Source organism: Nanorana parkeri, unplaced genomic scaffold, assembly GCF_000935625.1.
Source record: "Nanorana parkeri isolate BGI_ZX_2015 unplaced genomic scaffold, ASM93562v1 scaffold190, whole genome shotgun sequence".
NCBI classification, from domain to species: Eukaryota; Metazoa; Chordata; class Amphibia; order Anura; family Dicroglossidae; genus Nanorana; species Nanorana parkeri.
This window is the reverse complement of record NW_017306458.1, coordinates 1,625,032-1,638,683: the sequence shown is the minus strand read 5'-3', so window position 1 is coordinate 1,638,683 and position 13,652 is coordinate 1,625,032. Positions and strand designations below refer to the sequence as shown.

General features: G+C 43.0%; 1 protein-coding gene across 1 annotated transcript in view; it reads left to right on the top strand.

Annotated features, from left to right (window-relative positions):
- Positions 1-12,224, top strand: part of LOC108786070 (melanoregulin-like) — a 17,232-nt gene extending 5,008 nt beyond the window's left edge. The window contains exons 2-5 of the mRNA XM_018555278.1: positions 3,307-3,466; positions 6,434-6,524; positions 10,750-10,913; positions 11,972-12,224. Of these exons, the coding sequence (XP_018410780.1) occupies positions 3,307-3,466; positions 6,434-6,524; positions 10,750-10,913; positions 11,972-12,190 (634 nt within the window). The 3' untranslated portion in view covers positions 12,191-12,224. The remainder of the gene's footprint in view (positions 1-3,306; positions 3,467-6,433; positions 6,525-10,749; positions 10,914-11,971) is intronic.
- The last annotated feature ends 1,428 nt before the right edge of the window (positions 12,225-13,652 follow it).

Genomic DNA, 13,652 nt, shown 5'->3' with positions numbered 1-13,652 from the left:
CATAAAAAGGGATTCTGGGAAAGATGGCCTTTATGGGGAGAGAGCTGGCACATTTTCAAAACTCCATTTTTGGCCATAATTTTTTACCTGACCTGAGTTCACAGGTCAGGCACAGCATTATGAGGTTTGCTTTTGCTAACTTGCCCATAAGTTTGCCAGCAAACATGCAAAGTTTTACAGCGAATGTGATCCTCATCCCTATTAATCTGAAAGTCCCTCAAAATTACTCAAATACAGACAGAGCTGTTCCTTTTCTCCACTGTTCTTTATTTTGTGTATTTAGCCTTTTGGAATTTCACTTGGACACAATCCAGACATCACAGGGATAAAAGTTGCAGGGTATCATCATAAATCATGTATGTTTGCAGATGACATGATAGTTACTAGTCACTAACCCAATTATCTCTTTACCAAATGTACTCCTTCTTTGCCTCAGGGGCAGATCCAAAGTCTCGGGAGGGGCACTACCAGAAAATAAGGTGTTGTTATTATTAGTAAATAATGCTGCACTCAGTAGTAAATAATGCTGCGCTCAGTAGTAAACAACGCAGCGCTCATTAGAGCTCAGTAGTAAATCCTGCAGTGCTCAGTAGAGCTCAGTAGTAAATAACGCAGGGCTCAGTAGTAAATAAAGCACAGTTCAGTAGTAAAGAACGCACAGTTCAGTAGTAAAGAACACAGAGCATGATAGTAAAGAAAGCACAGTTCAGTTGTAAAGAACGCAGAGCACGGTAGTAAAGAATGCAGAGCACGGTAGTAAATAACAAAGTGATACAGTACTGTTGCATTAAAATACTTCTATACAACACTGGGCACCTGGAGCTTTATATAAAGAGAAAATCAATACTGGCAATAACACTAAAGGATGAATGTTCGGGTTCTTGTACACAAGTGCCTAATCCCTGGCAGCTTCAGGTGAGCCTAGCATACTTGCTTCAGAAACCATACAATCAGCACGCCTACAGACATGGAGGTTAGTGCGGTCAGCCCACCTGGAAGCTGACATGGCTCGGGCGCCATGTGTACAACCCTGAAAGTGTTGGCAGCCATGCATGAGGCTTGCCTGAAGTCTGCAGGTAGGAGCAGTCTACCATTCCAGCTCACCATCTCATCCACTTGCTCATGCACCTGACAAGGCTCCTCATGGTGCTGTATAGGGATGCACCGATACCGATACAAGCATCGGTATCGGCCGCGATACCGAGTATTTGCATGGGTACTCGTACTCGTGCAAATGCTCTGATGTCTAAAACGAGTACCTGTGTCCTCCATCTTCCACCGCCGCACACAGCACACAGGACCGCGTCTGCATTCATGCAAGATGGCCGCGAACTTCTCCACGGGCGAACGGCCGAAACCAGGCTCCGCCTTCAATTCCTCTGTGTCGAGATTACCCCAAAGTTTCTTACGGTGGCAATGGTCAAACTTACTTTGTATACATGAACTTTTGGGTTCCTTCCAGCCTAGTGACTTGAAGAAGTTGCACAATATACCTCCCATGGACATTTTCTAAGATAGGAAAATCAAACATTGTCTCTCTTCACCAATTAAACATACTGACACCCCAGCGACTACCTATGTGGTTTAAGTGCACCTGTTCTAATGATCACCATGCCCTGGGTACTATTTCCACTATATACCTGAACATAGTAATTTCCTTTTTCTGTTTTGTGCTTAAATATGCCACTACATGGGAACAATACATAGGGATTTCTATTTCCCAAGAGGACTGGCAGGATATTTCCTGATTGCGTGTTCCTGTGTTTGGGTTGCAGTGTTGAGGGCACATTTAAACCTATCTAGTGGGACTACCTTAAAAGCAAACATTTCTAGTCTCATGCTTATCAATTAGTCTACACCTTATTAAACAGACCTATCCAGAAAAATCTAATAAAAGCCGCCCTTGAAAATAAAAAAATGACATCTACCTAATCATGTCTTTTCTGCCATAAAACATATGATCACCAGGTCCTAGAAAAAGCAAACAATTTTATTTTCTTGTGTCAACCTCTGTATGAGAAAATGGAAAAGCCACACTCCGAGCAAAATGATCATTTACACACTGCACTGGTCAGGCAATCCCAAAAAATTTGCTATAGGCATGAAGAAAGCCCGGTTTTTGGGGTAACTAGTAATGAATTAGCTAAATATGAGTGGCCGCAGCCAGTGGGGGGGGGGGACTGACAGAGTCTGGGAAAAAACAGAAGGCAAAGTGCTGGAAGGGCAATATTTAACACACAGAATATTGATTGAAGCCATTGAGGGCTCCATGGAAGCTGGTGAGAAAAATAGACCATTAGGAGGCTGATGGTAAAATTGCTGTGCGGCCTGGAGTTTGGGCTGTGGATGAAACTTGAGTGGGTCTGCAGCCTGGGCTAGGAAGCCTCACAGGAGGAATTTTGAAACTTTGTGGACTGACAGACTGTTTCTTTGTGTGAGAGTGATTGAAGGATTCACCTATCACTATTGTGAGTTGTTTAGGTGGAGGAAAAGTCCTACTGTACGGAAGTACTGCTGAAGTAAGCAGGACTTTACTTTTGTTTGACTGCTGAAGTGAAGTATTTTTTCTATTAATTTGGTTCATGATAATAAATAAACATAGCACAAGTAATTTGGAGAGACTGGTGTCTTCCTGACATAGAGCTACCATCTGAGCACATCCCCTGTCCCCAGACCCACATCACAATGTGACTAGAACACAGGTGCACATTAACATGTGAGAAGTCTCTGTCAGGATTTGTAAGAAGTCTATGGAAGCTGGCTCTGTCAGTCCTTTCTAACATTCACGCGGTCTCTGACAGTCTCTTGTATTGTGAGGAGTAATAGTTAGGGTCAGCTATCCTACAACTAAAACACAGAATATAAACATTTGGGATCCAAAAACATGTTTTTTGTAAATTGTCTCTTTTTTCTCTTCTCACTAAAAATAAACCCCTCATTAAGCCATGCTAATTCACAATAAGCTGCACTCAGTTTGGCCATGCTCCATTGTAAAGTGAACCCTTCCTCTCATTTCCTCTGGTTAGTCCCAGATATTCCATTCTGACAATGCTCTTACAGGCCAGTCATTCAAAAACAGCATTTTCCCCGAATTTTCATAGAACTCATTTTTTTTAAAGTATGACAAGACAATGCAGGAATCCTACAGAAATTTATATTGCACTAAAATACATTTCACTCTGTAGTTGGCCTACTTTGCTGATGTTTGAGTCAAAAACATAGACCAACTTTTGATGTGCTTCCTTTTGAAGCAAAATTGTTCAATATCTGTTATTTCGTTTTGTTGTTTTCCTCTGACCACATTAGTGATACGCTCTTGTACTTTGATCGGGAGGTGAAGAGGAGAAGAGCAGAAGAGGCAAATCTATGGAATGAGCCACAAGATGTGTCACACACCGAGAGGGATGACGACAGGGAACTCTACAACTTGCTGCAGAAGAGAGCACGGACACGGCGAGGATCAGAGGTCAGTTATCGACAAGGGATTTTTGGTGAAATGTATTTGACATTTTTATTAAAGCGACACTAAACCCAAAAATTCAATTATGAAAAAAGGATCTACAGCATAGTAGTTTAATAATGAGCCTACTCCAGTTTCCAGTATTTGCCTTTAAAAAGTTCAAAAAACTATCTCTTTATGCATGTGGACAACTTCCTGCCAGAGGGTGGCTACTTTTCTTCTCCATTGTCCCTATGGGAGCTAAGAAGTAGCCACCCTTTGTGCTCGCTTCCACTGAGAACTACAATGAGACTTGAGGATGCTTCAAGTGCCCTCACATTTCCTTTGCTGACTCCTCCTCTCTCCTTTTTAAATCCCTCCCATCCCTCCCATCTGCCCCAAAAAAATATAAAGCGGTGGATATTTCTTGAGCTCGATGTAATGAAGCAGCGGTCAACTCACTGAAGTAAGCAGCAGAGATAGAGTAAGGAGGAGGAAAGGGGTAGGAACGTTATGTAAATAAGCACATGTGCAGTGAGAATACTGAGCGCTGTGCATTCTGGAACATGTAGTGTGGCAGAGCAGCGTGCTCTCCGACTAATCTCCTGAACGTCTGAAAAGAAGGAAGACAGAAATTACTGAAAAATGGACGAACTGCAGGAGCGTGCCTGGCACAGTTTAAAAAGCAAACAAGGTATTTTTTTACATTTTTAAAAAGAAAGAACAGCAAAATGATCTTATGTACTGTAAGGAAAGCCCTGAAAGGGGATAAAACATTTGAGTTTTGTGTCACTTTAAGGTTTATATGTTTATACATTTTTTTATGTCATTTGTATTATTTGTATGAAATGTTTGTATGTAAAATGTCATATTTACCTGACTAGAAAAAATAAACGAAAACATTCACATATGTTATTTTACTCCTGATTGTAATACATAAATACATAAAATATATGGTAAAATGCTACACACTCTGTAAGGCTTGATGACTAAACCTGACAATATTTGGTCCATGTATAGGGATAATTGATGCAAGTGTAATTCGGTAGGGCAGGAAACTGGACTATATACTGTATTTCAAAGTCAGCTAACATATGAGAGTTAAAGAAGAACTCCAGGCAAACAAAAAAACATAACCTTGTAGTGGGACTACCCCTGCACTGCAAGGGTTAAGTGCTCCTTTTGTCTAAGAGGCTCAAATAAAGCTGTATTACTCACCTGATCCTCGGTCCTGCTGGCTCCTTCCGGGCTGCTAGACTGGTCTGATTTAATTGAGGATGGCATTGGCGCCTGGCGGTTTTGACATGTAATCCAACGCCGCCCACAATCCTGAATAGCTTGAATCCTGGAGCAGCAGCCTAATTTAACGGGCAGGGGCATATCGAGAGCCTAGTCTCAGGAGGGGCCCTGACAGAAAATAGGGTGCTGCTTACAGAACAAAATATTGTAATAATATATTACGTTGCAGCTGTTTGTTATGTATAACAGCTTTTTTTTTTACTCATCCTGACATTTTTGTGTGCAGTAATGGAATCTCTGCCAAACAAAATTTGGCACATTACTGTCATTAAAATGGGTCTGTCATGCACATTGCACATTACTATATTTTGTTGCTGTAGAGCTTTGTGATACACATGATCCAGGCACAGTGTGAATGATGGAAGGCCCAAGACTGATGAAAGGGGGGCCCGGGAACCTGCAATGTCGGCGGTTACCAGGGCCCCCTTCCTCCTGTCTGGGCCCCCCATGTGCAGAATGCTAAGGCCCAGTCGCAGCTGTAACTATGTGACCCTGGTAGTTCTGCCACTGTATAGAGGACTACAAATCCCAGCAATACATTATACAGCAATTAAAAATACCAACAGCTATAGAGGACTAAAAATAACAGCAATACATTATACAGCAATGCAGAATACCACCACCTACAGAGGACTATAAATCCCAGCAATACAATATACAGCAATGCAGAACATTATATAAATTGGACTCTGGACTTAGTAACGCTCTGGGCTTAGTAACGCACTGGACTTAGTAATGCACTAGACTCAGGACTTAGTAACACACTGGATTCTGGACTTAGTAACACACTTGACTCAGGACCCACCCGAGATCCTTCAGAGCCCACCTGAGACCTTACACATACCGGAGACCCCCACACATAACTGAGACCCCCACACATAACTGAGACCCCACACAGCCCACCTGAGAATGACCCTGCAGAGCACACCATAGATCCTGCACAGCCCATCTGAGACTCTCTATGGTGGGCTATGCAGGGTCCCAGGTGGGCTGGTCACCAGGGTCCCTTTTCCTGCACATGCTCCTTACCTGCCCCTGCTGGGGCCTGGCCACTCCCGCAGTGGGACTGGCGTTGCTGGGGCCTGGCCTCTTCTGCCCCCGGACCGGAGCTGCTGGGGCCAGGGCCCGGCCTCCTTCACCCCTGTTAACGGAGAGGACACACGAGGGGGATAACCTACAGGGGATAATTGCCCCCATTTGCCCTCCTGTAGCGAATGTGTGGTACCTCTTATGCTTTCTCATATGCATTAAGCACGTCAAGGTTCCTAGGATTACTCATGTTTGTGTTTCTTTGCTGATAATGGGACCTGGCAGGGTCTGACGTCGACCACATATGGAGCAGGACTATTTGTCTGTCTTCATTTGCTGCCGCACAGACTGACTTGCATGTCAGTCTGTGAAAATATATATGACAATTCCTGCTTGCCATAAATGCATAAAAACTTTTGTTTTGGTATTTAGATAAGAAAAAACTCTATTATCACCTAAGCATGGCACCCCTTCACAGGGATTATGTGGATGAGATGATGTGGACCTTTTCACATGAACAGTAGGAACAAAGAGTGCTTGTTATTTATAACATTTTTCCTCTTTCATCAGATTTTTTTTTTTACATGAGCTCCAACAATACCTAAGTTGCTGAGACATCAAGTAAGGTATTTATAAGTTTTTGGTGATTCAGTTTTCTCCTTTTAGGGTTACCGCAGGCTGAGTTTTGATATCACCGCTCATAGACAAGTTCGCAAAGGGGTGAAGGATCGCTGGAGGGTTCTTCTGGAAGACTTAGGTAAGCCAACTCATGTGTATGTTTCCTTCTATTCCGAACCTTATGTTAAAGTGAAGTGTACCTGTCAACAGAAGTCAGAGGATGGGCAATCACTATTACAGGCTTCTCACATATGTTTCCTGCTTTGTGACTGATTCTCTTTAATTAGTAACACATTATTCCACATGTGACTCTGGGAGGCCTTGAAGATTAATGATGCGAAAACCTGATACAGAGAACAAGTGCATAGTTGCTAATATTTAAAAGAACATTTCAGGGACACCTTTTTTGCTGCCATTGTAGGCAGAGAATGTACTTTAATTAGGGGTGTGGCATTCATTTAAAATGGGCGTGGTTATACAAGAGGCGTATATATTGTTAACCTATTGTACAATTTAGTTTTAAAATGGTGTATATACAGGAAGACTTGTCATAATAAGGACAGAAACACAGCTCAGAAGGTTTTGTTCATTAGTAAAATGACTTACGTATTTGTGTGGATAGCTGCAACTTTTAAGCTGGTCATCCATACCTGCTGAATTGACTAAAATTTGTGCCGTGGTTGGACCTGTTGGCACCATCCATCTTGACAAAAGTCGAATTTCAAAATCAAAAGAGTCGGGTGGAATATCAGCCGAACAGTGACTGCATGCAGTCAAATGCAGTCACTGTTCAGGTATTCAGATGCTGCAGCAGACTCTTCCATCCACACTCCTTAGTGTGGATGGGGGAATCAAGTGACTTTTTCTCTTTCAGCCTACAGGACTGAGCAAAATAAATCTATGTGTGTATGATCAACCTCAGTCCATACAATCTATTCAAAAACCCAACAGCTCTGGCAGAGAATATAGTGATACACACTGCAAACACATTTGGCATTAAATATGTAGGATAGCATAGCATTATCTGACACTGACTGCTCTGGCTCTGCTGAGTACTGTGACACCTGTTGTCGTGTGGGCAATTCTGAATCATGTAAGGCTGGAAATCTTTCGCATGTATGTAATGGAGGATTGTACACTGACCACCAATGTAAGACGGAATTCTACACCGACCCCCAATGTAAGGGGGATTCTACACCGACCACCAATGTAAGGGGGGATTCTACACTGACCACCAATGTAAGGAGGAATTCTACACTGACCACCAATGTAAGGGGGAATTCTACACTGACCACCAATGTAAAGAGGGATTCTATACTGACCACCAATATAAGGAGGAATTCTACACTGACCACCAATGTAAGGAGGAATTCTACACCAACCACCAATGTAAGGGGGGATTCTACACCGACCACCAATGTAAGGAAGAATTCGACATTTCCAGTCCCCCGTGTGGGGAGAAGTCAGTGGTGGTGATGGTAGATGGGATGTCTGGGGGCAGGATTAGCAGATGAATAAACTGTGTTATTTACATATGAATCAACTGTGGTATTTTCATATAAATGAGTTGGCTGCGAGGGAGCTCCAGCCATATGTGCATGGCTTGCAGCTCCCTCACGTGTTGTGTAGAGGTGCCTGGACCAGATTGACATCACATTCGTGCTCCCAGCTCCTCTACAGGGCGCGCAAGGGAGCTGTACAAGCAAAGCACATATGGATGGCACTCCGTCAAAGCACAGCATCCCGCACTGGACCCCAGGCTGAGGATCCACTCCAGTACTCGTAGGGCATGGATACTGGGTGGACCTTAAAAAAAAATGTAAACATTTTTTGGAGTGTGTGCGAGAATGTCTGTGAGTGTGTGAGATTGTGTCTGTGGTTGTGTATGTTTGACAGTATTTCTGAGGACCTGTTCACACTAGTACAGTGCGTTAATCCCACAGTCCCATGCGATTAACACACTATACCATGCAAATGCACCTACCGTGCATTCTGGTGTGGGAGGTGTGTTGTGTTTGCCATTGATTTGAATGGTACCCCAAACGCACCTCCCACCCACAGCTCGTATGCTCGCACCGGAACATGCTGTACCCTAATTCCATGCATTCCATTACAGTGTGACTTGGGTCGCAACTTAATGACCAAGGACAACTGTTGGGTCCTGAGGTTACACAGGTTGAGAACCACTGATCTAGATTATTTTAGCAGTTTCTGAAATAAACATGGCAGCTCATTGGTTATATCATTGGAAGTCAAAGGAGGAAGTAAACTACGCCAGCAATGGCCTAACCCTGGTGAACAAAGCATTGATTGCCCAAATGTTAGTTTTCACTTATCGGTTGGTGTCTTTAGTAGTATACTAAAAAAAACAGGTCACTATGTCACTAGGTCACTATATCGCCCAGAAGAAGGGACGCTGCGTGGCCCCCGAAACGTTGGCTGTTTGACCCATGTGACAATCTAATAAAAAGTGCTTATACTTCTTGCACGCATCATTGAGTACTGGTGACTTCTATTGTGTTTAGTAGTATACTTGTACCCTTTAACAGGAAGACTGTTGCTTCATCTTACCAAAACAAGCCTATGACCTTTTCATGCCGGTTCTGCATTTAGTAAAAAATAATGTAATGTATTTTTAAGCGCAACTCAGGAACCGCCTAAATTTGCATTTGCATCTGCCCCTTGTAGTCCCTCATACAGCAGGACTCAGATGGGGCGAGCGATGAACAGCACTAGAAGCAAATTAGGCTCCGCAGCAGTGCTGATAGGTGTTAAGGGGTATCGCCGGTTTGAGCCGTGAAGTGGAACCCACTGACAGGAAACGGGCAAAGGAGATCTGAAAACGAGGTGCAAGAGAGCAATCTTAAAGGCGTAGTCAAAGTCCAGTCCGGGTCGAAGCAGGCGGCTAGGTTCAAGAACGGGAAGGCAGGCCAAGGGGTCAGTAACCAGGAATTCAGATGAGGGGTCAGGGAAACGGCAGCAGTATCCAACAAGTGGCTAGGTGATTACACCATATAGGTAGAATAATTCAGCAACAAGCCAGGGCTCTGACTGGAATTTATACCCAGTGGGAACCAGGACCGCGCCCTGGTCGCCGAGACAACCAGGAGGCTTCTCCATCCAGGAGCCAATGGCATGAGGGAAAGGACCGAATGTGTGTGCTGGGAACCTCCCCCAGCAAGGCCCACACCTGACAACACTAATGGGCGCAGGCTCACTAGGGTGCTGAAAGATGAAGTGGTAACTATTCAGTACAGGACAGTTCAAAACATTTATTACAATGAAGTTGCAATTAACAAGGATTAAAATTAACCCCTTCGTGACTGACGACGTACAGTGTACGTCGCCAGCATCAGGGCTGTTTAAACAGACTCCCGGCGACTTTTGCCGCCGGGAGTCTGTTTAAACTTGTAGAGCCGACTGTCGGCTTTACAACAGAAGCGATCCTGGCGACTTACCTGTCGCCAGATCGCTTCTGCGTCCCGAAGAAGGGGCCGCCCCCCTAAATGGGTAATTTGTTGTGTTTTGGGGCATTTAATTAAATTTGTCACTAAATTTTGGGGTTTAATAAGGAGTTGCGCTAATATTGCGCAACATAAAAATTTTCAACTACCACCATTTTATTCTATAGGGTCTTGGCATTCAGAAAATATATAATGTTGGGGGGTTTTACGTCATTTTCAGGCCTAAAATGTGGAATATAACATGGGTGCAAAAATTGAAAAAAGGGCCTCAGTCATGAAGGGGTTAAAACTCGTTTTACTGAAAAAACTTTCCTGAAGTTAAACTATGGACATGGAAATTATTATTTGTTTAAATTTTCTCTGTTCTGAAGAGACTTTCTATGACTGTTAAATGAGACTGTCTGCTTTCATTATCATCTCCTGAGCAATATCAGTGATGTTATATGAAAAGGAGCACTATTTATATTCTCACTAGCACACTCCCAGCACAGTGGCTGATAGCTCCCAGTCACGGTAGTGGGATGGGTTCTCGAACATGTGATTTCTGTGACAACCAATCACAGCAAGCACATGTTTAGAAAGCCTGCCTCCAACTCTCTGCTAGATGATTACCTTAACCCTTTCGCTGCCAAGGACGTACGTCGTACGGAGCTACAAAAGTGCTTCCAGCTGGCCATCAGGAGTTGGCTGTGAGGTGTTAGGTTGCCTCAACAGCTTCCCTAGTGGTTCTCACTTCCACCTCTGGTCTCTACAGCGAACACCTTAGCTGCTATAGATACACCACTGGATAAGTAGAAGCCTCTCTTCTGTGATTCAGAATTGCTGTGTAACATACAGAGTGGCCTTACACTGTCTTATCTTCTGCCTTTTCTCATCATAACCTTTGTTCTCCATTACCAGGTTTCCACAATGAAGCAGACTCCTTGCTCACTGTCACTTCAAATACATCCTATAATAGCTTGCGTGATCCCACAGAGGCTCGTCGCCTGCTCAGTCTCTTAGCTCAAGAGACTAGTATATTTGATGAGCAAACCATCCCTCCTGAGAGGTACCTCTTTGTGCTGGTATGTACCATTAACATCTACTCCACGCCTCTATACTTACAGAGGATCCTATCCAGACACAACAGTAAATGTAACCCTGATAGTGTACCCATCCTTCATAAACAAATAAGGCAGACATTTTGAAGGCAGAATGAATCTTCTGCTTTTCGATATGCGAGAACCTGGCTGGTGACACCTTTGAGGTATGAGTTATCTGAGCTCTATGATCTAGTCACATGATCTACTGGAATATGGTTCAATGCACAGAATGGCTTTCTCTGAGTATGATTGACAGATGTTCTGTTGTTGGCATTATATACATTAATAATATACAGTAAACATTTGTTTTTATAAATAAACAATAAATGGGTTGATCCACCCAAAACCAATCTTTATGTTTTTGGAACATTTGATAATTTTCTCAGTACAATGTATTATATGGTCGGAAAAAAACATGCAAAGAGAATGCACAACAGAGAAAAAATAAGAAAATGTGAAAGAAATGAACAAATTGTTTAGCTAGTAGTTTTAGGGGGTGTTTCATGTAAACAGTAGAGTGTGATGGGTCATCAGTGCCAGGCTGGGAGGGGGCCTGTCATGTAAACAGTAGAGTGTGATGGGTCACCAGTGCCAGGCTGGGAGGGGGCCTGTCATGTAAACAGTAGAGCGTGATGGGTCATCAGTTCCAGGCTGGGAAGGGGCCTGTCATGTTAACAGTAGAGTGTGATGGGTCATCAGTGCCAGGCTGGGAGGGGGCCTGTCATGTAAACAGCAGAGTGTGATGGATCATCAGTGCCAGGCTGGAAGGGGGTCTGTCATGTAAACAGTAGAGTGTGATGGTTCATCAGTGCCAGGCTGGGAAGAGGCCTGTCATGTAGAACAGTAGAGTGCTATATATCACTGCTAGATTAATTCATTAAACATTACTGTCCATAACACCGATAGAGAGTAATAAGCCCTCCTGATCTGATCATGTAGGAGAACCATTGACACTCTGTAAAAAAAAGCCCTCTTTGTTATATGTGGTATGGTGATATGATCAAAGAGTGTTTATAACACTGGGACATTCTGTGTTTCAGGACCGTCTCATCGTTCTCGACATGGGAACAGAGTTTGTGTCTATTGCCAGGCGATTTTATCCAGCAGAGTCCTTGACAAACAGTGAGATAGAAATTGTGGAACCTGGCACGGCAGTCTTGGTGAGCCCTGGCTTGCAGGGGACTGAAGATGGTGGAGAAAAGGATGAAGAATGCGCTGAAATGGATGAAGATAGCTTCCTAGTCAACCTGCTTGACTGATATGAAACAGTTACTATGCACATTGAATTACCCTGTCAGAATGATGCTTTATAAATAAGGAGTAAATTCCATCTTGAATGCAACATGTTTCAGTTTAATGGCCCAGAACAGAGAGAATAAAATCTGGTCACAGGCACCGCCATCATAATGATGAAGATTGTTCTCTGCTGTTCTTAAAGCCCAACTCTAGCCCACATTTTTATTGGATAGAGTGAAGAAGAGTCACCTCTGTCAACTGTTTAGTACTTTCTGTGCCACTGTTTGGTTGATTTCTCCTCGCTTCGTCTCTATTTAACCAATATCAGACATAACAGATAGTGATGGAAAACCCTTTTTCAACTTCCTATTTGACAGGTGTCAGAAAAAAATAGGAAATTAGATACAAATTCCCCAATGGGAACACAAGCAACAATTAAAACGTTTTTGTCATTGGGTGAAAAAAGGTTTAAAACCTCAGGATGTTATTGCTAAATGTGTGTCCCCAGTACTGAAATTCTTCACACTTCTATTGTTGGGAGGAGTCAGACAGGATAGGGAGTGTGGGGAAATCTGCTCAATGGGGGCATAAACAGCATTTCAGACTTGACAGAAGAATCACTTCAAGAGGACACAGGTAGCTTTCAAAGCTGACAGAGGTATTAACTCTACCCTGCTCTATTCCAAGCTACATATCCACATATCTTCTCTGCTGGTTTTCTCATAGCTATGCCCTTTCCTCATTCATTTTATTTCTAATAGGTCATGATTTGTAGGCATTGGAGACAAGAAAGAGTAAACAATTTCTGAGGGTTAAATATAAAGTTGTCTTCCCCAAACAATGTTTAGTTATTATTATTATTATTATTATTATTATACAGGATTTATATTGCGCCAGCAGTTTGCGCAGCGCTTTACAATATAAGGAAGACATTACAATCACAATACAAATGAAGACAAGATGGTAAGGAGGGCCCTGCCCGTGAGGGCTTACAATCTAAAAGGGAGGGGGAAGTGATACATGAGGAGGGAGCTGTGTGGGGATGAATTGTTTGAGAACGTGATGGTTGAGTGGTTAGGGTTAGTTAGTGGTTAGGGTTAGTTAGTGGTTAGAGTTAGTTCAAAGGGTTTACTGAGAAGTCACACTCCCTATGTCAATCAAAATGCAATCATCTTCTCTTCCTTTTTGTCTGGTTGATTTTATAGCTGACTAGAACACTACTTTTGGCTGATTCAAAAGGACTCAGACAAAATTTGTGCCGTGCCGTAGTTGGCCATAGGGACCACCTGGCTTCACAGACTTTGATTCAGGTGGAAAATTGTCCTGGTGTTCCTGTTCTGGTGACAACTCCAAATTTGATTGATTAAAGCAGCAGGTTAGTCCATGTTAGATGAATTTTGCCAGTAATTGCCCCTTGCATAGAGAAAATATGACTATCATTATCTGATTGTCAGTATTTGATTGGAATATCAAATGTGATCATGT